General features: G+C 38.1%; 3 protein-coding genes across 4 annotated transcripts; 2 read left to right on the plus strand and 1 right to left on the minus strand.

The window, feature by feature from the left end:
• Positions 1 to 315: 315 nt before the first annotated feature.
• On the plus strand, positions 316 to 6,052 carry LOC131298247 (GLABRA2 expression modulator-like). Of its 2 annotated transcripts, none has more exons than XR_009190475.1 (5): positions 316 to 908; positions 1,603 to 1,704; positions 2,801 to 3,072; positions 4,489 to 4,764; positions 5,626 to 6,052. XR_009190475.1 is itself a non-coding variant. In XM_058323610.1 (5 exons), the coding sequence occupies exons 1-4, from the start codon at positions 563 to 565 to the stop codon at positions 4,672 to 4,674; spliced, it is 906 nt and encodes a 301-aa protein (XP_058179593.1). In that variant the 5' UTR covers positions 317 to 562; the 3' UTR covers positions 4,675 to 4,679; positions 5,626 to 6,052. The 2 variants fall into 2 exon arrangements, 1 of the variants encoding a protein (XP_058179593.1); XM_058323610.1 differs by having other exon boundaries at positions 317 to 908; positions 4,489 to 4,679.
• LOC131336224 (uncharacterized) lies at positions 5,159 to 9,052 on the minus strand. The gene is made up of 5 exons (XM_058371979.1): positions 8,950 to 9,052; positions 8,777 to 8,868; positions 8,568 to 8,699; positions 6,040 to 6,102; positions 5,159 to 5,814 (listed from the first exon to the last, which is right to left on the minus strand). Exons 1-5 carry the CDS (start codon positions 9,050 to 9,052, stop codon positions 5,383 to 5,385), a joined length of 822 nt encoding a protein of 273 aa, XP_058227962.1. The 3' UTR covers positions 5,159 to 5,382.
• Positions 9,053 to 9,556: 504 nt separating this feature from the next.
• Positions 9,557 to 20,324, plus strand: LOC131298246 (ATP-dependent 6-phosphofructokinase 5, chloroplastic-like). Its single transcript, XM_058323609.1, has 13 exons — positions 9,557 to 10,045; positions 12,269 to 12,356; positions 12,872 to 12,945; positions 13,791 to 13,902; positions 14,280 to 14,375; positions 15,705 to 15,806; positions 15,932 to 16,006; positions 16,842 to 16,982; positions 17,140 to 17,256; positions 17,333 to 17,437; positions 18,140 to 18,220; positions 18,730 to 18,858; positions 19,850 to 20,324. The coding sequence occupies exons 1-13, from the start codon at positions 9,729 to 9,731 to the stop codon at positions 20,015 to 20,017; spliced, it is 1,605 nt and encodes a 534-aa protein (XP_058179592.1). The 5' UTR covers positions 9,557 to 9,728; the 3' UTR covers positions 20,018 to 20,324.
• The last annotated feature ends 1,880 nt before the right edge of the window (positions 20,325 to 22,204 follow it).

The following is a 22,204-nucleotide window of genomic DNA, read 5'->3' on the forward strand; positions in this document are numbered from 1 at the left end:
TTGGCTTGATTGATATGAGAAAATTAATAAGTGCTTATTCTTTATAAGATTGCGTGCTCGAGTTCACGGAGATCAAATATTTTAAACCTTGGGATCACTGGAGAGTTTCTTCAGTCATTAATTTCAAAGTTCTGATATTGATCGATATGAGCGCAAACTGGTCTGAACATCTCCGGTTACTTGAAAAAGAGTGGTGCTAGGGGCACATCACACCTCAACCACACCCTCTCACATTCAGTGGGATCCGCTTATATGTGAGAGGGTGTGATTAAAGTGTGATTGGGGATGATGTGCCTCTAGCATTTTTGCTTAAAAAAATACTATGAATACATGTAGAAATTTGTTGCGCATTTTTATTGAAAAACTAGTTAAAGGTGCCCAGCCCGGACTCGTGTGTAACCAAATTTGTACTACTCCATCCCATTGGGGGTAGAAATCCCACGCACAACCCCACGCGCCGCCGGACTTTTCCCGTGGCATGGCCAATCGTTTCCTTCTATTTTGAAACTCTCCTCTCCTCTCTCATAATCCAACCGTTGAGATCCGGGTCGTATTGGAGACCATGGAGCAACCTAGCGGCGACGCGAAGAAGCAGGAAGCGGGTCAGAGCTCGGTTCACGATCCGAACCCTGCCCCGGATCCGAATGTCGAGGGCGGCACAGATTCCACTCGAGCCAAGGACGAGTTGGAGAAATCAGAGACCCTCATGCAACAGCCGGTTCATCATAATATTACGGGGGATCATAATGTAGCCAGTAACGTTCACGAAAACGGCAGTCTTGATAACGAGAAACCGACGTTGGACGAAACTCGGTCGAAGAAATCGGTGAGTTGGAGTCAGGAATTGGTGATGGAGTCGACGTTTTCTCCTTCTCCTGGGCCCTCCTCCCGCTCAGCCTCCTTCAAGGGTGAGTCCGCTGCTTTTTTTTCTCTTTCTATATATGTATAAATATCTGAGTTTGTTTATATATCTACATTCTCTCTATCGTTCGCTTGAAAACATTGGAACTTGTTAGCATAATATGAGGATGTTACTATTATGTTGGCATATTTTCTACTAGATCTGAAAGATATGTTTCTTATATAGTCTAGGTTGTTATTTAAGTTTCCTAATTAGTATAGGTTTTCTTGATATGAATGTTTTCCTTATTAGTGTAGGCTTTATTTTTATTTTTATTTTTTTGTTTTCCTTACGTGCACATTAACTAATCCCCAAGAATCGAACCCTCGAACCCTGATCATTTGTGTGGGCAGCAAACCCACCAACCCTAGTCGATTCGTGTAGCTTCTTAGTCGTCAAGTTTTGTAGCCCAAATAAAGACATGCGTGGACTGTGTTTTAGAATATGAATGGAAGTTAGCTTCTTGACGATATACTTTTCTAACAAGGTATCCGTGAGTTGTGCTGGCATTAAATGTTTATATGTTGGATTCATTTTAGCAATAATTAGATTGAGACTAAAACCACTTTTTTTGGCTCCGTTTGGTATGTGTTTGATCATTGATGATGAATTTGAGAGGGATGTTAAGGATTGTTTTGTGGGGAGTTTTTGAGAAACTTTTTGTTGTAGTTTGGACTTATGTTGTTTGATTTTTGTGGTAGATTCGCTGAGTAATGCTCGAGATGTGCTAGGGAGATGGGGAAAGAAGGTTGGAGAAGCTACGAGGAAGGCTGAGGATCTCGCTGGAAACACTTGGCAACACTGTACGTATTTTTCATAAAATCTGATTTGTTCTATTTTAATACTTATGCAAATCCATGGCACTTGAAAGTTTTCACTTCTCATCAGGTTTGGTGAATTTTGATTGTCGTTTCCACTTATTGTGATGGAATTTCGTGGCAAAATTGTCCTTCTCACTGCATGTCCCTTTCCACACTTACTACCAAATCCTAAAACAGAAATCGCAGCACAGCCAGAAATGCATTGTTTTTCACTAGTAAAAGTAGTCATTAGTCAAACCTTGTAGACCCCATTCCGGTGTGATTGTAGTGTTAGTCAAAACTTATTCGTATTTTTTTTCATGTACTCGTCGCCCTCCAGTATATAGAAACTGGAACCCTTTATTATTAGGTGTTGTGGCTTTCTCTCGAAATGTTCTAGTACTGAAACTTTTGTTTTCGGGGTCCGTATCATCTTGTTCAATACTGAATAGGCAAAGCTAGAAATTTGATAAGACCTGTTTGTTTGACGGGACTAATAGTTTGATATATAATCCAGCAGGACATGTAATCCTATACGACTAATAGTGAGGAGATTAATAATACCATACCTTTCATGATATTGTATCTATATCTGATTATATGTGGGTTGTAAAATTTTTAACCAAACGCCGAATATGTGGTTGGCTTGGAATATATCATCCAATCCAATGTTGTATCTGGCGTTCTGGCTAAACATATGGATCGTCAATTTATTGATACCTATTACGTCCTATTGGCGTGAAATATGAGTTGATCAAGTTCTTTACCAATTTTGAAGTGTTGTTCTCCTCTGCTGTAGAGAAATTTTTAAAAAGATACCTTTCCCAACATTCCTTCGTGTGAAGTTTCAATGTTCTTCTCAATAAGATATCATCTTTTCAGGGCCCTTGTGCTTCTTCTCTAGCTGTGTTTTGATTCTTCTATTTCTATTTGACTTCGGAGTCTGATGGATTCCTGCACATGCATGCTGAATCTCAAATTTTGTTTCCTTTGATTTCTAATGTAAATATTTACTTGATAGAAATTATGATGACAATATTTTGTTGGCACGTTATTTTTAAAATTCTCTTTTTGGTCTTCCTTTTTCTGTTAAATTCAGTAAAAACGGCCCCTAGTTTTGCTGATGCTGCTGTTGGTAGAATTGCTCAAGGAACAAAGATCCTAGCAGAAGGTGGTTACGAGAAGATTTTCAGGCAAACTTTTGAGACTGTTCCTGAGGAGCAACTTCAAAATTCATATGCCTGTTATTTGTCCACATCAGCTGGTCCAGTGATGGGTACTGTGTATGTATCTACAGCTAAGATTGCATTTTGCAGTGATGCTCCACTGTCATATAAAACTGAGGACAAGACCGAGTGGAGCTATTATAAGGTACGCCTGGATGAGAACCAGTAGCCTTTGGAAATAACTTATCTAAAGCTGGAAGTTGAGTGTAGAAAATAGAGGGTTATAGTGGGGGAATCTATGGTATGTATGATCGAGTTTTAATTGTGATTAATGGAGTTTCTTACATCCAATGGCAGGAGTGTCTGACCCTTAGTTGTTGCTGTGATTTATGATTTGTAGATGTGAGATGAGCCATGTCAATATCACCACGACCCCAAAAACATTAAGGCCTTGCAAAACGGCATACATACCCAAGTGCATATTACACATTCTATCCTTATCTAGGGTTCTTAATGTCGCTTGTGTTTATGTTTAATCCATGTTTAATAAGTAAGGTTAGATGCATCTTTATAACTATAAAGGCAAATTCGGAAAGATTTTAGGGAGATTTAGTGACAGGTCCACTATAGACATTTCATAAGCCCACAAGTCCGCCTAATAGTTTTGTAAAGCCACAAGTCCATACAACCTAAACCCTAGGATACCCTATGAAAGTGTCTAAAACCCTAAAGCCTATGAAAGTGCCTAAACCACTAAAACCCTATAATAGGAAAGTGCACCCTAAAACCCTATAAAAGTGCCTAAACCCTAGGGTACCCTACGCTAGGATAATCTACCCTACCCTAGGGTACCCTATCTTATAATAAAAAAGTGCACTCTAAAATCTTATGAAAGTGCCTAAACCCTAGGGTATCCTACCCTACTCTAGGGTATCTTGGACTTGAGACCTTACAAAATTAATAGGTGGACTTGTGAGCTTATGAAGTTCACATAATGGACCTAAGACTAATTTTCTAAAGATTTTACCGCATGGATAATAAGTACGAGTACAAGAAGGGGACTTCATTATATATGTAGAACATAACAACTATAGAAAGCATGAGGGCAGAACGAACAAAATCATTTAATCTTCTAGATGATGGAGCAACACTTTCCTGATTCCAGTCAATGTAGCTATTGATTCATAGCACATTTTTTGTTTCAGGGGTATTCACTGTTTGGATTAAGTTTAATTGAAAACCCTGAACTGATCGCTTCAACTGTTAATGAAAATTGAACACTGGGCTGAACCATTGAACCAGTGAGACAGAACCAAAGAAAGCGGTTGGGCTTGGTTCAGTTTCATGGTTTCAAGATTATTCTGACTTCATTTTTTAAGGTGCCTTGCAGCAAATTTTTGATACAGAAAATGCTAAAAACAGCCCATAGGGCTATTGTTATCAAAGTTAAAAGAGTGTGTTGGTTTATGTGAAAATGTATTAAGAATGTGAAGTGTGCATCGAGAAGTGTGTTATTTTTGGACTTTTTCTTGCCTTAATGCCAGCCCAGTGGGCAAACAATAGCAAGATCCTATTTTGAAACCTTTTTACCTTGTCTTATGTTTGCTCTTTGATCTACTAGGTAGTCATCCCGTTACACCAGCTTAAAGCAGTCAATCCTTCATCAAGCAGAGCTAATTCTGCTGAAAAGTACATCCAGGTTATTTCAGTGGATAACCACGAATTTTGGTACATGGGATTTCTGAACTATGATAGCGCAGTGAAGTGCCTACAGGATGTTCTGCAAGTACACTACTCTCCTGTCTGATAATGGTACGCTTTTTTTGGTACCATCACTTTTTATAGTTTTCTAAAAGTCTCAAGGATAATAGATGGAAGATAGGATGTCTAATTTGAGGTATTTTTCTGTTATGGCATACGATGAAATTAGTTGATTGTGGAGTTGGGGTCATTTTTGCAATGAAAGACAAAATAGGTTGTTGACCCCTTGAATGTATTCAGTCCATGTGGTTGTAATTTTAAATACAACTCATTTGGCTTCTTGAAGTTGTATTCATACTCTCTCACTCTTCCTTTATACTGCCTATTCTGCAGTGTAGCTATCTCAAGTTAGGAAGAATACATTTTTAGCTTAGTGTTCTAATACTATTTAGTGATCGTTAAAACTTACACTAAGTGCTTGATTTGTTTTAAGATCCTAAATTTACTTTAACTATTCACATTGAAGTCTTCTCCTAAGCTTCATCCTAAATGCTTGGGGAACAAAAATTATGATCTCACATGTTGTACAGTAGTAGGAAAAGTCACATTATTTCATTCATAGCAATTGTCTATATAAAATTACAAACCAGAATAGATCTGCAGAGCAATAAAGTGATGCCTGTGAAGCTTATTATCACCCAAATACCATGATTACGTACGGTTATTAATCTTCTTCTTAATCACATGTGGGCATGCTTTTGATCGAAGACTCTTTGCCCAGGCTGTGAAGCTTATTATCACCCAAATACCATGATTACATGCAGTTATTAATCTTCTTCTTAATCACATATGGGCGTGCTTCTGATCGAAGACTCTTCGCCCAGTCGAACTTCGTACCGTTGGAACCAATCATGCCTTTCAAATTTTCTGATCTTGATGAAGCCCGCGAATTGCCATGTTTGCGAGCTTCTTTGTTTATCTCTTTTATCTCAACCTTGGTTCCTCCATCCATTCTAATGCTTATGTTCACCTCCGAAAGTATTTTGTTCTTTGTCAGGCCTTGTTGACTTTTGGGACCAGGCTCGGATAATTCTCTTTCGTTCCTTTCCTTTTGGTGTTGATAGAGCCGGTGCAAGCGAAGAGCAAGATGATAGATCCCATCCTTGATCTCTGCCTCTAAATCTCTTTCCACATCCATCTCCAGCTCACCGCGGATCTTCAATTCCTCAATGGACATGACTACACGCTGCAAGGCTTCAGTTTCACTATGACCACTATCTATACAAGAAAGGTAGTGCTATACAAATAGAACATTCATTTACTAGGATCTAAACAAGCATCAATGTGGTTCAAAATTGCATCAATGTTACTGCAACGTCACTTTGTAGTGTTTTTATGCATGGGAGTTTCTTATGAATGGCATTGTTCAAGACAAATGGAAGAAAGAGAAGAAAAAAGAAACAAGTATTACCGTCTCGATCAAACATGCAGTGTTGCTAGGGCTGAGGACTTTGACGCTATAGAAGCGATGTGCCTGCAAAACCCATTTACTTTTGGAAATTAAATCTTGATGAGAAACATGTACAGAAAATTCAATCTATCGGTGCGAGGTAAACAACAGAACTGAACCTAGTGAATTTGCTTAGGAGTGGATGGCTTGATGCTCCATCTGTTACTCATACAAGGTCATCCTTTTAAACCCTAGTATGTGATATGTGACTCTTGGTTTTGGGACCTGCCATTGAAGAAGACATGACTCATAAGATGGAATGTTTAGGGAAAGAATTGACCGTTTGAAGTAGTTATTTCTGTTGGGTTATCCAAATTTAGGCGCCAAATATCTCTTATTTGAAATGGAAAGTTAAGGCCAAATACATATGATTCAAAGTGGGACAATGCTTGCTGTTTTTAGTACTACCACTTTACTTTGAAGGGATTGTGGGTTTGGGTTGCCCTTAAAGCACAATCTATATATTGGGTGCATTTTTCCACATGTTGATGTGAACGTCATTGGACAGTATTTTCCCTTCTCCATAACCTTGGTTAAAGGGGCACCTACTTTATTTGGAAAACTGTGATGAGAAAGAGATAGGAGGGGGTGGTTTTGGAAATTTCAAGTGAACAAAGCCGTAAGTGCTGGTAAGCCTTTGAAATTACACTTGTAAGCATAAGCAAAGTGTTTTTTTGGGTCTTATAAGAGCCATGTCTATTAAAGATATTTACTAACCAATTGGGGTTAGCTCGGTGGTCAGGACTCTTGTATTTCATTAGGAGATTAGGAGTTTGAATATCTACACTTGCGTGTGGGTGTTCTCTCCTTTGAATTTGTCGGAATTATTTCTTTCCATAAAGAGGCTTGTAGTTGGGTTGGACTTACATAGATTGTGAGATTGTTTCCCTCCTAATAGAGCTAGGGCTCGTAGTTGGGCCGGTTCTATAGTGATTGTGGAATTATTTGGGATCGTTTAAAACTAATAGGGCTAGTAGATGGATTAGGCTCACAGTGACTGTTGAATTATTTCAGTTTCATTTAGTTTTTATACTTGTATTTTCATATCGCTTTAAAAAAAAAAAAACAATATTTTCTGGAACATTTTATACATGGTTGGCACCAAGATTTGATGTGATGTGTTTTGCCCTTTTCATGTTTCGTATAACCATGACATGACAATGTTCTAAAAATCGTTAGGTGCTAGTTGGGCGAAAATGGGCGTCGACTAGCGCCCAACTAGTTGAGTGTCTAATCTAGGCATCGGACCACTGCCTAAGGCCTAGGTGGCCGCCTTTTAGAACACTGTGAAATGGTAGACCAATCAGCCCCATGGCCAAGCAAATTAGTATCCATTCTTACGAGGTCATATGTTTGAATTACACGCATTTCAAACACTCCAAACTTTGGGTCCATTACTGGATTTGTCTGGTCTTTGATTTCAGAGATCCCAGTATTGATAGACCAATGCACGATAAGGGTCGATTATTAAGCGTGGATCTAGCAAAAATCGTATCGAATGAATCCAATTAAGTTCTTTCCCATTTTTATTTGAGAGATAGTTCCAATTAGGTTCATTGACTCGGAGAGAATGCGAACAAGCAAACACAAAAGCCTTTGATTTTCCAGAACTTATACAACATGCTGTCTTACGGAAGCCACCAGATCGAAGCATGCGCATGGTTGTTTCGTCAACTTCAGCAGCAAGGTCGAGAGTTCATCGGCATTTTTCTCAAACCAATTAATTAAAGAGAAATGACCCCAGTGGAAGAAAGAAGACAAAAAAGATAAGAAAAAGAGAAATAAAAAACTAATGGAGTAAGAGATTGCACATGTATCACGTGCGAAATTGTGAATGTGACGGTTTTATGAGAATTAGGCAAGCACGTGGAAATTGGAATCATAAGGATACCATTTCGTTTTGAATTTTGGATTCTAATAATTATTCTATATCTCTCTAACAATTATTTTTATTTTTTTCTCTATCTCTTTCTAATCATTACTCTATTTATCTTTATACTCATTACTTACAAATTTAAATTCAAAATTCCAAAACGAACGGGATCAAGGGAACTAACCTTTTTATGCAGCTTGTGTTGGCTCTACCTGTACGAAGCCTTCGATACATTTTTTTTTCTTCAACATGCTCGCCGGAACTAAGATTGTCAAAAATCACACATGAGAGCTTGTTTCCTCTGCAGATCAATTCACCAACTTCTGATAATACAACCGGCTTTAACTTCTTTTTTTTTTTAATCCCGGTTGAGCAAATTCTTCTTTCAAACGTGTGGCTTGTAATTGACTCTCATTCGAGGGTTTGCGAAAACAAAGGTGTTTTGTTTTTGGACAAAGAGAGAAGGCTTTGGCTTCTTTTTTCTTTTTCCGAACAGTCTGAGTCACAGTTGCAAACTCAAAATTCACAATCGTCGCATTTAAAAGTCATGATTTTGGAAGCGTGGGCATTTGTTTGTGAAAACCCTGGAGGGAATTTACTACGAGAAAATTTGTACCTCCGTTGGAAGACCATATTCAGAAAATAATCCAGGGTTCAGAAAATTTGATTCTGACGTTGATTTGAAAACCCGGAAATTCGATTCCGATCTTGATTTGAGCACGGGCCTGTCTCCAACTCCAAGAACGAACTATGTTAAATCGTGTAGAAAGCAAGTTCACCAACCAATTGAACTAACCCAAAGTGTGTGAGTAAAAGCCTTAAAACCTCATTATCCAATGGGCCTTCTTCACATGGTAGGCAGCCGAACAGAGAATAGTTACCAAATGCCTTTCCGTTTGTAAGGTCCAGAAATACATCTGATGCAGGAGTAACTCCGTAGTAGTTTTATCTTACAGTCTCGCAATTTGAGTTGAAAAGTAGATGATAACAACCCTTACGTATCACTAGGGGTTCGCCGCGACTGCGCAATGTACACGTTTTTTCAACTATGGCAAGTGCTAGGGATATATTAATTGTGTCACACCCCAAGCGATCACACATCTTTTATATACATGTGTAGAAATTTCACAATATATGTTGGTAGGGGTGTGCAAGGGTCGGGTGGGTAACAAAAATCTTAGGCCTGCAAACCGAACCAAATAGGGATAGGAACCGTCCGCGAACCCAATTTGACGGGTTGGTTCCGACTAAAAACCGAATTTATCTTTATTGATTGGTCGGGTCGGGTAAGAAACGCACTACCCCGAAACCCGAACCGAAATATGATTTTTTTTTATATACAGAAATTGAACCTGTATCCGTCCAAACCACATGCACGGCCCCGTCCGAAACCCTTTGGGTCGGGTTGGGTCGGGTCCGCGGGTAGATGGGTTTTTTGCACATGCCTATATGCTGGGACCTGTTAGGGACTCATATGTATGCGAGAAGAATGTGATTAAGGTGCAATAAATTGTCGTGGCCCTAGCATCTCCCTCGAACGAATAAGTGATTCGATTCAAAAAAATAAAAAACGATTGTATTTTTTTAATGAATTATGACGTCGTTCAACTTGAAAAAGACTCTCCTTGTTCCTGTCAACAACTCAGAACATAGTAACGTCTCTTTGTCAACCGTGCCTTATTTGTCTCTCCGGCTCTCTCTCTCTCTCTCTCTCTCTCTCTCATAACACTCCGCTCTCATCACCGGCATTTTCCGCAACTGGTCGGTTCGTCGTTTGATGGAATCGCTGTCGCCGGCGATCAGCGTCGTCGTCCCGGCAAGAGTTCCTCACTTCTCCGGCCTTTGTACCATCACCCCGTTACTCCCTATCTGGAGGCCGAAATCGAACCGACGCCAGAGGATTCGCGCGCACGCGGAGAATACGAGGCCGCCTTCATCAGCCGCCTCGGCCGCCGCCGCAGCGATCGACTACAGCGATCCTAACTGGAAGTCCAAGTTCCAGAAGGAATTCGAGTCTCGATACGGTATTCCTCACCTCACCGACGTAATTCATGACGCCGTGCCCATTCCCTCCACCTTTTGTCTCCGGATGAGGTACTACTTGATTTCTAAACACCGCCGATGGAGTATTGCAAGAGTTTCACTTAAGGCTCCTTTCACTTCTCAAGCACAGTTATTCCCGATAAAAATTTATCTTTTTATGCGTTCATTTGATATGAGATGAAACAAGAAATTGAAGGAAAAGTGGGAAATTAGTTGTTTAACAATGTAGAAAGTAGAAACTAGTGTAGAACTGGAAAAGTTATGAGGAAAAGTTAATTGATGGTTGTAAAGGAAAAGTTAATTGATGGTCTTACAACTTGACCGAGCACATTTAAAAACTTAAAAAATGCAAGAAAATTATCTCCAAAATGGAAAATGCTAACCTCCGCACCTGCATTAAGAGTGAAGGATAATAGGTAAAAGGTGTATTGATATCTGCAAAAAAATGTATTGATATTTGAACTTGTTGAAATTATTTGTGTATTATCCTCCTCCACCTTGTGGACGGAGAAACTTTTATGCATACCGGGATATCAAAGGGTGTTGGTATTCCCTCCGTTCCGTTTCGCATTTTCTGGCCATTTTCCGATCACATTTGGATGATCGGCTCCGTTCATTTTGTAGAGTTCGGCGAGAACATTAATCATATTCAAAATCGTGTTCATCGAACTTTAGTAGATACATGATCGACACATGTGAAAATTGAAGAAAATCAAAACTGGGTCCAAAAACACACTGAATTGGAACCCAATTTTGATTTTTTTGCGATTTTCACTTGTGCCGATCATGTATTAAATAAAATCCGATGAACCCGATTTTTGGTCTAAATAAGATTCTCACCGAACTCTACAAATGAATGGAGTCAATAATCAAAATGTGATCGGAAAATGGCCAAAAAATGCGAAACGGACCGGAGGGGATACCAACTGCCTTGATATCCCCGGTATACATAAAAGTTTCTCAGGTGGAGGTTAGCCGGTATACATAAAAGTTTCTTAAGTGGAGGTTAGCAAGACAGCTCCAAAAAAGTTAATTGATGGTCTTACAACTTTTCTCCTCTTAAAAATCTTATCTCGAAAAAAGTTGATGGCTTCATCATTTGTATTTTTCTTCTTTATTGATTTTTTATCAGCATTTTTTCATTGAATTTTGCTTTTTAGATGTATTGCGTACCTCTATTAAAAAAGTATTTTTTTTTGTTAAAATGTTAAAAGAATTGACTAAAGGCGAAAATATTCGCAAACGTATAAAGCATTTTTATCTCAAAACTGACAATTGACAACCAGACAAAGGTTCCCCTCCAACTTAATGGGGCCTTACAGTATCATGATTTGAAACTTCTTAGTGGTTTCTATTCTTGTAATTCTTTGTGATTAGCTGAGGATTTGAAATTTCTGTGCTTTTTTTTTGTTGTCCTTTTTGCGAATGACTGAGAATTTGTGTCAGCTGGAACTGTAATTTTCTTCCCAGTAACTACTATTCAATGCTAGTCAATTAGAACTTTGCATGAGTAATCTGTAGCTACCCTACAAGTACGTTTTGTTTTCTTTTTCTTTCTTGAACTCTACTAGTCTCCTACTCTTCGAATAACATGTGTGCTTTGTATTCAACTTAGTCTTAAATGTCTTATGCATTTGTCTACCCGCTTTCTCTGGAAAATGAATTAGTGGTCCACTGGGGCAGAATTTTCCTACATTATTCGTTTCCTGTTTCACTAGTCAAAGAAGCAAACATATTGAACTCGAAACACGAAAGCAACAGCCCTTTGGATGGTGAGAGAAGAAAAGAGAACCCTTTCTCTTATTTGGATTGCTAAAAGAGAAGGGAAAGGATGAGAATAAACAAAAAGATGAATCTTTATTGGTCCATTTTGTAACTCATTAAATCTCAGGTTTAACAAGAAATCACGACCCTTTCTTTTCTCTTCCTTCCTCGCAATCCAAGGGCCTGTAAGTTTGATATAGTTTGGCTAATGCAATTTGTGAATTTTCATTACTTGAACAATAGGCATGATAGATCATAAGGAACTACATAGAGGAGAAAATGAAAGAAATATGCCAGGGACATCAGGAGATCGGTTGAGGTAGATGAGAAATTAGTGCAAATTCACGTTTGGGTTAAAATGGAGAAGCAAAAATAATTTGCAAGGGGCTATCGCCAAATATAAAGGGCTTACAAAAATGTGTGGTTGTAACTTGTAAGCAAGAACACTGGGACCATTGAATAATATGTCCATTCTCTGTTTGGTCGCTCTAAATATATTCTCTGTTGTAGGAGTCCTACTGAAGATTTTGCTGATGGTTATCCGTCAGATGAGAAGTGGCATGGATACATTAGTAACAATGACAGAGTACTTCTGAAGGTGTGTGGACTTCTGGCTAACTTTTCCTTGATATACATCCTTGGATCTCGTTCTTAAAGTTGGTAATATCTGGAATTAGTAGCAAAACAGATATTGTTGCAAGTGTTCACTTGACACTGTTAACTAATTATACTGTCTTTTAGTTTATTCTGTAGATAAGAGATTCCACGTGCCATTGAACTCATGTTTTTTATACCAGCTTTTAATTTTGCTAGCAATCTGCATCTGAATACTTATTGCGGACATTTTTTTGCATGACTTTAGTATTCGTGATTTTAAAGGTGAAGGATGCAGAAACTTAATTTTCGTGTTTTCCACGTTGTCCCATCACTCGGGACACTTCTGGATTCAATTTTAATAGTGTTACGCTTTCCACTTTATTTGTTTCCTTTCACTCTTCATCTCTATTCATATTAGACTATAGACATGGAATTGCTCAGAAACGTTAATTTCTGAACACGGGGATTTTTCCTCTCTAGCTGTCATGTTGTTTGCTCTAAGTACGTTTATTTCAGGTCATAAAATATTCCTCTCCCACATCTGCGGGTGCTGAGTGCATTGACTCTGACTGTACTTGGGTGGAACAATGGTAAGTGCCATATATGGGTTGCATTTATATCGTAATAATAACAGGAAACCTTCAAGACAGGATAGTGCATAATCCAATATGGACCAAGTTAGAGTAAACTCCACTCCAATACGGCAAACTAGCCTTATAGAGGCCAGATAAATGTCTAATTCAATAAACGCCCAAATGCCCAAATTAATAGAACAATGAATCAAATCATACAATACTATCGCCCAGTCATCAACCTCACACCTTGGGGTTTCACATTCCACTAACTTTGGTGGTCTCCCATTTGTGGGATACAAGCATAAGTGGCGTAACGGTAGCGGCGATTGAAATTGTAAATATTTTCCCCATAAAAGTTTGAGAAAACAGACCAATACTCTTGTTTCTTTCAAAATTTTCCGTTGGTGGAGATTTAAAAACTTTTTAGTCGGTTTGTTTAGTTTTTAGTTACGTCTAAAATGTGTGCAAATTTTGTATGAAGACTTCTCCATTTGTTCGATGTATTTATTCGTTTGCTATTTTTTAGTAGCGAAGCTTATGGATAACTTGTCTGTTGTTACTTATAGAAAAAATAATAAAGAATGAGTATCGGTATGTTTTATTGTAGAGCAAACATAAACTCGTTGAGCAATCTGTCAAGATATGGAGATTTTGGTCTCTTTTTTATCAGAGGAAAAGTGTCAAGATACGGAGTTTGAATTCCAATTATCTGTGGAATCTAACCTTTAATCTAAGTTAGTAATCAACGAATCAGGTAAAATAGGAATGATCATTTGTTGGGGGAGAGAGAGTCGTAATAGTGCCGCATAGCTGTTAACAGACATTGTGGCAGTTTTAACTCAAATTTGATAACTTTCCAGGGTTCACCGAGCTGGTCCTCGGGAGAAAATATACTTCAAACCAGAAGAAGTGAAAGCAGCAATTGTGACATGTGGTGGACTTTGCCCTGGTCTCAATGATGTCATCAGACAGGTGATTGTTCCGAATTTTCTTTTGCTTGTGAGTTTTATCCAGATCAACGTGGGTATTCTACTATTCTTAAGGGAATTGTCATAGCTGAATCACCCAGACACCTAACTATGGAAACATTAAGGTTGAGTTAAACTAAAAAAGTGGAAAAATGCATTCTTCAACTTGCACTTGATTGCGTGGTTATGGATTTTTCAGTCGTCTACATGTAGAATAAAGAATATAACCTCACATTTTCATTTCATTTTAAATGTATGTGTCTAACTATAGTAGTGCAATAGATACTTCGAGATCCAAAGCACTCCTTTACTGTCAAGTTATTATTCTAACCTTTACTTGCAGATTGTCATCATTCATTGTTGTTTTGGTAATTGCTGCAGATTGTAATCACCCTTGAAATATACGGTGTGAAAAAGATTGTGGGGATTCCTTTCGGTTATCGGGGATTTGCTGACAAAGACTTGAGAGAAATGCCAGTGAGTTGTTATTTCTATCCTTCAGGCAGCTTTCCAGAAATATATTGACAGCAAAAATCTTACACTCTTGAGTTGTGCTTTTCACGTTTCTTCTGAAAAATTCTTCGTAGTCATAGTTTTTAACATATATGTTTTTAGCCTCAACCTAGCTCCCCTGAGATAAAGTTTAGTTGGTGGGATTTTTCACAACCAAGCTGTCCTAAATTCTAATTACTCGGTGGCTTGATAAATGGTCCGATGTTACAACTTCCATACTAAGAAGCACGGATACAAACATGGGGAACAACAATCCTAAATAAATCGGGACATGGACATGGCGGGGAACATGGCAAAAATTGTGTATATATGTTAGGATAGATATTTAGTTACTCCCTCCGTCCTATAAAGTTAGTTTCCTACAAAACTACGAGCAAAAAAAATAGTGTACTACTAGAATAATTTTTCATTTTTTTTGCACCGTTTAAAAGATCTATCAAACAAGATTCATATTGCAAAAAAAATTATTTTGGTAAGTATATTATTTTTTAGCTTAAAAATTGCTTGTAGTTTCGTAGAAGACCAACTGTATAGGATGGAGGTGAGTATTATTTATATGACCTCTCTATACTAAAATAAGCAAAACTAATTGTGTCTTTAAAATTCTTATTGTTTCATTCTAATTATTGCAAGTCAAAAGAGGGTTTTATCTGGTCATAACTCATTTATTCGTACTTTTTTCCTCATATTTTTGGAATATCATACCCAGAAATAAGCTTTCAATATTTGAAATTGGTCCTTTTGAGGTTTCCATCCGCGTCCAAATTGAGAAACAGGTGTCCCTTGCTTAGAAATGATTAAATTCATTGGACACGCCGCGTGGTGTGTCCCATATGTTTCCCCACGTGTGCTTGGCGTGTCATGTGTCCCCAGAGTGTCCAACACGTATATGGCAAGCAATATGGAGTGTCCGTGCTTCATGGCTGCCATATGTTTTGAAAGGACCATAAACTATAATGATGCCATGGTAGACAATGAGTGGGTGGGTTGATAGATCATGTTTCTGTATTAGAACATATTGATGATGCTTCAGTTTTTTAAATTAAGGCTAATTAAATCATGCTGTTGCTTACCTGCCTACTGCTTCTGGCTATGGTTCGCGGCAAGCCATTCTTTAGCCAGTGAAATAGCTCTGATAACAATGTGCTCCAGTTTATGTGAGGGAACTTTTGATGGGTCATGTTTCGATCCGCAAAGCCACCAATAGGCTTCAGATAAGACATGATTGTCTCTCCCTTTCAAAATTACATACATAATTAGTAATATCTGCTTATTTATCTCCTTGATTATCAGCTATCCAGGAATGTGGTTCAAAATGCCCATCTTTCTGGTGGAAGCTTGCTAGGAGTTTCGCGTGGAGGACCCAGTGTTAGTGATATCGTGGACAGTATGGAGGTGTTATATCAATATATCTTTTCAATGGAAGATCTTTCACAAGTTTTCCCTGTGGTTTCTATTGAAACTGCAAAAGGCTGTATTTATGTGTGTTCTTATACATGTATGTTCCGAATTGATGTCAGGAAAGAGAAGTCAACATGCTTTTTGTGTTGGGTGGAAATGGAACTCATGCCGGTGCCAATGCAATACACAATGAGGTTGATAAGCCTGTAGCATTTTACTCTGTTGGTGCTTTATCTTATACAGTCCGGATCCCATAAGGGATCCCGCACGGTGCTACCATGCGGACCTCCCATTTCCCGAGAAAATTTTGATGATCCGAGCCGCTCAAAGTGATCAGAACGTGATTTTAAGGGTACCCATGAGAAATCAGCAAAAAAAATGATCGGGAAGGGCTTGATCCGAACAGTTTTTTATTGAACGGTTCAGTAAAAAACTGCTCGGATCAAGCCCTTCCCGATCATTTTTTTTGCTGATTTCTCATGAGTACCCATAAAATCATGTTCTGCACACTTTGAGCGGCTTGGATCATCGAAATTTGCTCGGGAAAGGGGAGTCCCGCACGGTGGCACCATGCGGGATCCCTCATTGGATCCGTGGTGTTATCTTATATTCTCTACTCTGCTTTAAATGTTTTTCACCTGAAAAAATCCTTGTCAGCAAACTATCATTCCTTAGAACAGTTTTATTCCAGCTCATTTTATTCATCTCAAAGCATTGTGAGTAATTACCTTTTGCAAGAATATTTCTACTTGATCAATCCCTGGACTATACTGTAAGCACTCATGTTCAAGTTCATTTTATTGCTTTTCACTTGAAAAATGTGCAAATGGGCGATCAAAAACAAAATGAAAAAGCTTTGTGATTTATCTATCTTTAGCAGAAAAACAGGAAAGAATGATAGACATGGTTTTTTCTTTTTTTAATCAATTTGTGCGTTCATCTTTTGAGTTATGAAATATTTGGTTTACTCACTTCTTGTGTTTCCTACTTCATTTCCAGAGTCTAATTTCTTCACTCTTTGGTGTTTAGTGCCGTAAAAGACAGCTGAGGGTGGCTGTTGTTGGTGTACCAAAAACCATTGACAATGATATTTTGCTGATGGACAAAACTTTTGGTTTCGATACTGCAGTTGAAGAAGCACAACGTGCAATAAATTCTGCTTACATTGAGGTAAAGTTTCTCGTAGTCTTACTGCCTCTCTAGTCCATTGTGCATTTGAAGGCAATTTACCAAGTCAAACTCTCCATTAAGTTCTGCGCTCAGAAGTTTAGAATTCTTCTGTAATGCTGGTTCTTGATATCTTATTTTCACTGATTCCTCCTGACAGGCTCATAGTGCTTATCGCGGTATTGGGATTGTGAAGTTGATGGGTCGTAGTAGTGGATTTATAGCCATGCACGCCTCCCTTGCTAGTGGACAAATTGATATATGTCTCATCCCGGAGGTACTTCCACAGGATATTCATACAATTTCATGCGTGCCAGCCTAGCTTTTTACTCTGTCTATATTTCTCCTCTAAGGTGCCTTTCAATTTACATGGACCCCATGGTGTCCTGAGCCATCTGAAGTACCTACTGGGGAAAAAGGGATCAGCTGTGGTCTGTATAGCAGAGGGAGCTGGGCAGGTCAGTTACATTTTGTTTTCATTTAAGGCTTCTAGGTTAAACGTATTCAAACAAATGATCTTTATGCATCTATTTCCTTTATTCTTTCCTGTAAATGTGGTCTACTTCACAATATGCATGCCTGTTTGAGTTGATTCCATCACTGTAAATTGAATAAGGTTCTGAAGGATGGATAGATTAGTAGTTACTGTATCTGGTGTTTAATTCAAGAAGTTCTGCATAGCTCTTACAATTTTGTGACTTCGTCATTGCAGAATTGCTGATTTTTTGACTTCTTTAGTTCCTTAACTTCTGTCTTGCATTTCAACTTACGAATCCCTTGGCAAAATAGTGTACCATACTTCTAATACCACCACCCGCTTCTCCGGCACCAGGGAATTCACCCTGTTGAAATTATTCTCATGTGATAAAACAATGCTTTATTTCAATAATCCGGTCCAGTATGACCCGAAATTGCTAAAAAGCCTGCAAAGCAAGAACATTTATAGAGAATAACTTCAATGTTTCCCCCTGGAGGTAGAAGAATTGGTTTCCAACATTTACGAATGTAATTTCGTTTGTTAAGTTATATCAAAATGTTGTTGGATAGCTTGTTATATATGATGGACCCATTTCATGACAGCTTAAGCTTGTGTGACAATTGGTAACAATGTGACACTGACTTTTTGATTGGGGCCTTTCTGTTATTGTTCTTCAATGCAGGATTTTCTCCTAGAAACCAATGCCCAAGATGCATCTGGAAATATTGTCCTCGGAGATATTGGTGTATATCTACAACAAGAGGTTACTGGTTGTGCCTTTCTGTCCATTTTTAAATCCCTCAGGAATGGTGCTTTCAACTTCGTTTTTAGCATGGTGACGAGGAGTGATTTGATGATTCTCTTAATTCCACTTGTCTTTTTTTCTCTTTAATATCTCACCTCTTTTCCATTTGTTTCCTGGTATTTTGAAGCACAAATCTATATGGAGTTATTTACACAAGAGTACGAGACAACAAAGAAAACAAGTTGTATATTACCATTTACGGGGTGTTACAGAGAAAACCTCCATGAATGGTGCTTACAACTTCTTTATTAGGGTGGCAATGTTTAGTGCTGGTGTTTGAAGTAATGTTAAAGCAGCTGCACAAGATTGTGATACCAAAATTGAATGTTAACCCCCTGCTTTTTATGGATTTCGGAAGACATCTGATATTCTTCATTGATTTTCTTCATAACTGGATAATTTCGTTACATCCCCTTGCCTTCTGTCCACCTACTATGGTACTGATATCATTTAGTTGGTCTCTGCAGATAAAGAGATACTTCAATGAGATGGGTACTCCAGCTGATGTGAAGTACATTGATCCGACATACATGATCCGAGCAGTCCGTGCAAATGCGTCAGATGGAATTCTTTGTGCTGTACTCGGTCAAAATGCGGTTAGTCTCTCGTGTGCCATGTTTAGTGATAGAACAATGCCTCATGTAGTTCCTAAACATGGTGAACTACTCTTTAGGATTCTGAATCCCTTCATAGGAGCAAACCTAAGTCATAGACTAGTTTAATTGGCTGGAAAAATTGAGGTCCCCTGCCCTATCCTGCTGGGTCAAACATTAAACCCAAGAAAAATGACGAAGATAGTAGCTAAGAATAAATAGACGTGTTGGCGTTGTATTTTTTTTAAAGTGAAACTGCTCATAAGTGGGGTTGGGTTGGTCAGGTAATTTTTGTAGCACGTCTGATTTTCTGCTCTCTCCATCTTAAATTGTTTTGCCATATTTGAAAGTGCTGGCTAATAATTCAAGCCCAGTCCCAAAAAAAAAATGGTTTTAATATTCTGCTGCTTAGAGCATCTCCACTCCTTACTCAAATTTGAGTAAAAATCACCCAAAACACCACTCCACTCCTTACTCGAACTCATACCAAATTTGAGTAAAATTCTCCCCAAATTTGGTTTGAACCAAATCTTTACCCAAATTTTGAATGCTATTTTCTCCCCATCAAATTTACAACTATGCCATTAATCAAACCTTTATTCAAATTTATGCCTAGATTTGCATTTGCCCATTGGATTGTTTCATACCAAATCAAGTTTTTACCCAAATTTTTACTCAACTTTGGGTAAAAAATTGAGTAAGGAGTGGAGATGCTCTTAGCCCATCTGATGTTGACTGCTATGTAAATTTGGGGCATTAATAAGTATGCTAAAAAGCTTGTTTAAAACAATTGAAACTTCTGCATTGGATATTCCTGGTCTTTTTTCCCAATCCCAATGGATCAAACTGAACGTAAAGTTAATCAAAACCCCATACCAAACCTAGAACCACAGTTCTACATAAACCTATGTGGCAGTGGACGTTAAATCCATTGATTTAGAATCATCATCTATCCAACAAATCCTACTACAATCTGGATTTTTGTTCCTGGCAGGTTCATGGTGCATTTGCTGGATATAGCGGCATCACGGTTGGAATATGCAACACACACTATGTCTATCTTCCCATCCCTGAAGTAATTTCTTACCCTAGGGTGGTGGACCCAAATAGCCGGATGTGGCATCGTTGCTTGACATCGACGGGCCAACCAGATTTTGTATGATCAGGGAATGTATTATATGCCATACTGCAGATTTGAGAAGCCTCAGTGTATATATTTGCAAATTATATATACAACAGAGCAGCCAGCTTCAGAAGAATAGAAATAAAACAGAGGAGGACAGGTTCTTCTGAATCCCATGATTCTTTTTCGCTGTACAACATTGCAGTATCGGTTCTCGTAGGACTAATTATTACTAATAAATAAAAATATCTTCGAAACCACCCTTGGTTCCGTTGATGCTGCAAAAAGTGTTTGTTCGTACTTGAGAAGTTATTTTTACTGAGGAAATCGTGTTTTCCCGTCTCAATATAGTCTTCACATTTCAAGGTATGTATTTACCTGAATCGTATTTTGTTCTTGAGTAAGAATCAGGGCATTTTTGATCGGCCTGGATACAACCATTGGATTTTAAGGCCCATGCTTTTTTGTTTCAATTTCAACGTGTTTCGAGTCTTTTGACAAGGCCCAATCTTCACAACTTTTCTTTTCCTCCTCTTCTTTTCCTTTCTATAGAAAATTCACATCCTCCCTGGCTATGTTTAGATGAAAAGAAAGAATAAAATCAAACTCAAGATGCTGTTGCACGTTCGTTAAGTAACTATTAATCCTGCAAGTGGGCGGTGAGATTGTTTTTCAATAACAGTCGTGGTGCACGCAAATAAACGAACTTTCGTTTCTTTATTTACTGGGGCTTAGCAGAAGGGTCACATGGGGGAATATGACCAGTCAAAACTGACATCTGACAAATAGAACTCGTCGGGTATATACTTCCCATCATGGTTGGAGCTGTTGTTGTTTGTATTATAATCCCAATTTAATTGGTGACAAGAACTGCCATATTCCTACGATTTCCTTATTATTTGAAGGACTTTTAACTAAAAATTAGGCTTGGCCTATACACTCTCTTGAGAGATCAATTGATCTTAATTATTAGTTCTCTTGTTTATGTATTTTTGCTTGTTAGTTTATTTCAATAGTTAAAGGCATTTTTAACGTCTTAACCTTTTAATCAATCTTGTTGAAAAATATCTCAACTAGATATTTGTAAATGCCTAATCAAATTATCTAAAAAATTTAAAGCAAGACACATGTTATTCGATCAAATACGTATATCAAAATAAGAATACTTTTCTTGAATTGTTACAAAAATAAACCCTGCTAAATAAATGTTTCTGATCATCGAAATAAAAATTCAATTTGAACCTTGTGAAAAATGAGCGATGTTCATCTAGTATGGACAGTGAGTAATGTTTACCCACTAGTGGGTGAACAAAATAGTACACTCCAAAACCTGAAAACTTCCATTCGTCTCCCATGATGTAACACTCAAGCTATCATTGCATTACCAACAACTATCAAGTTGTAAATCTGTAGGACGTTGCCGGAGGTTGGTTGTCACCGGAGTTTTGATTTCATAATGGCCCTTCTAATGTATGTTTTTGGCTACGCCACGACTTACAATCCATTATCGTCTCTGATTTATAGTTTGATTAAATTCAACAACACGACAAGAGGATCATATTTGGTGAGTTGCTAGAGTGTCTTATATGTATGTTTAAAGAGTCGTGCAATGAAAACAATAATTTGCACAACACTTGCACAAAACGTGGGTTTGGCATTTGCTTCCTTGGGTATTAAAACTTATTAGACCCAATTAACAATGAAATAGTGTCACATTGACATATTGTGCACAATATTGTACAAATTACTGTGTTTTTGGACTTTTCCATGTTTAAAAGAAGGTGAGTAAATATGACTCAATTTCCTTGCACCAGTGGGAATGTTGCGTTATAGGCATATTTAGCTCAATTGCCATCAAAAGTTCATTCGTCTTAAGGTAAATTCCATATCAATCATGGCTGGGGACTTTGTGGCGCACCTCTACATTATAGGGGTACAATGCGCGATTCGAACCGTCCGTCTCGACTATCATGCGCCACTACACTACAGGCCAGGTTCCATGATCCGGAATAGAATGCATTGAAGCTAACTGGCTAAGGATAGGGCACGTAAATTTCTTTCGGATTAAGTAAGGGAAGTGTCGGGCTTTTCCAGAGATTCAAGACAATTAATTGTCTTTGTGTTCCTTCAATGAATTTGTCTGGTATTCCTTTTATGTGTGTATGTTAGTACATGTCGTTGGGATCATTTACTGGTACAATTACCTATAACGGTTTGATTTTAATA

The sequence above is a fragment of the Rhododendron vialii genome, chromosome 8a (genome assembly GCF_030253575.1).
Source record: "Rhododendron vialii isolate Sample 1 chromosome 8a, ASM3025357v1".
NCBI lineage: Eukaryota > Viridiplantae > Streptophyta > Magnoliopsida > Ericales > Ericaceae > Rhododendron > Rhododendron vialii.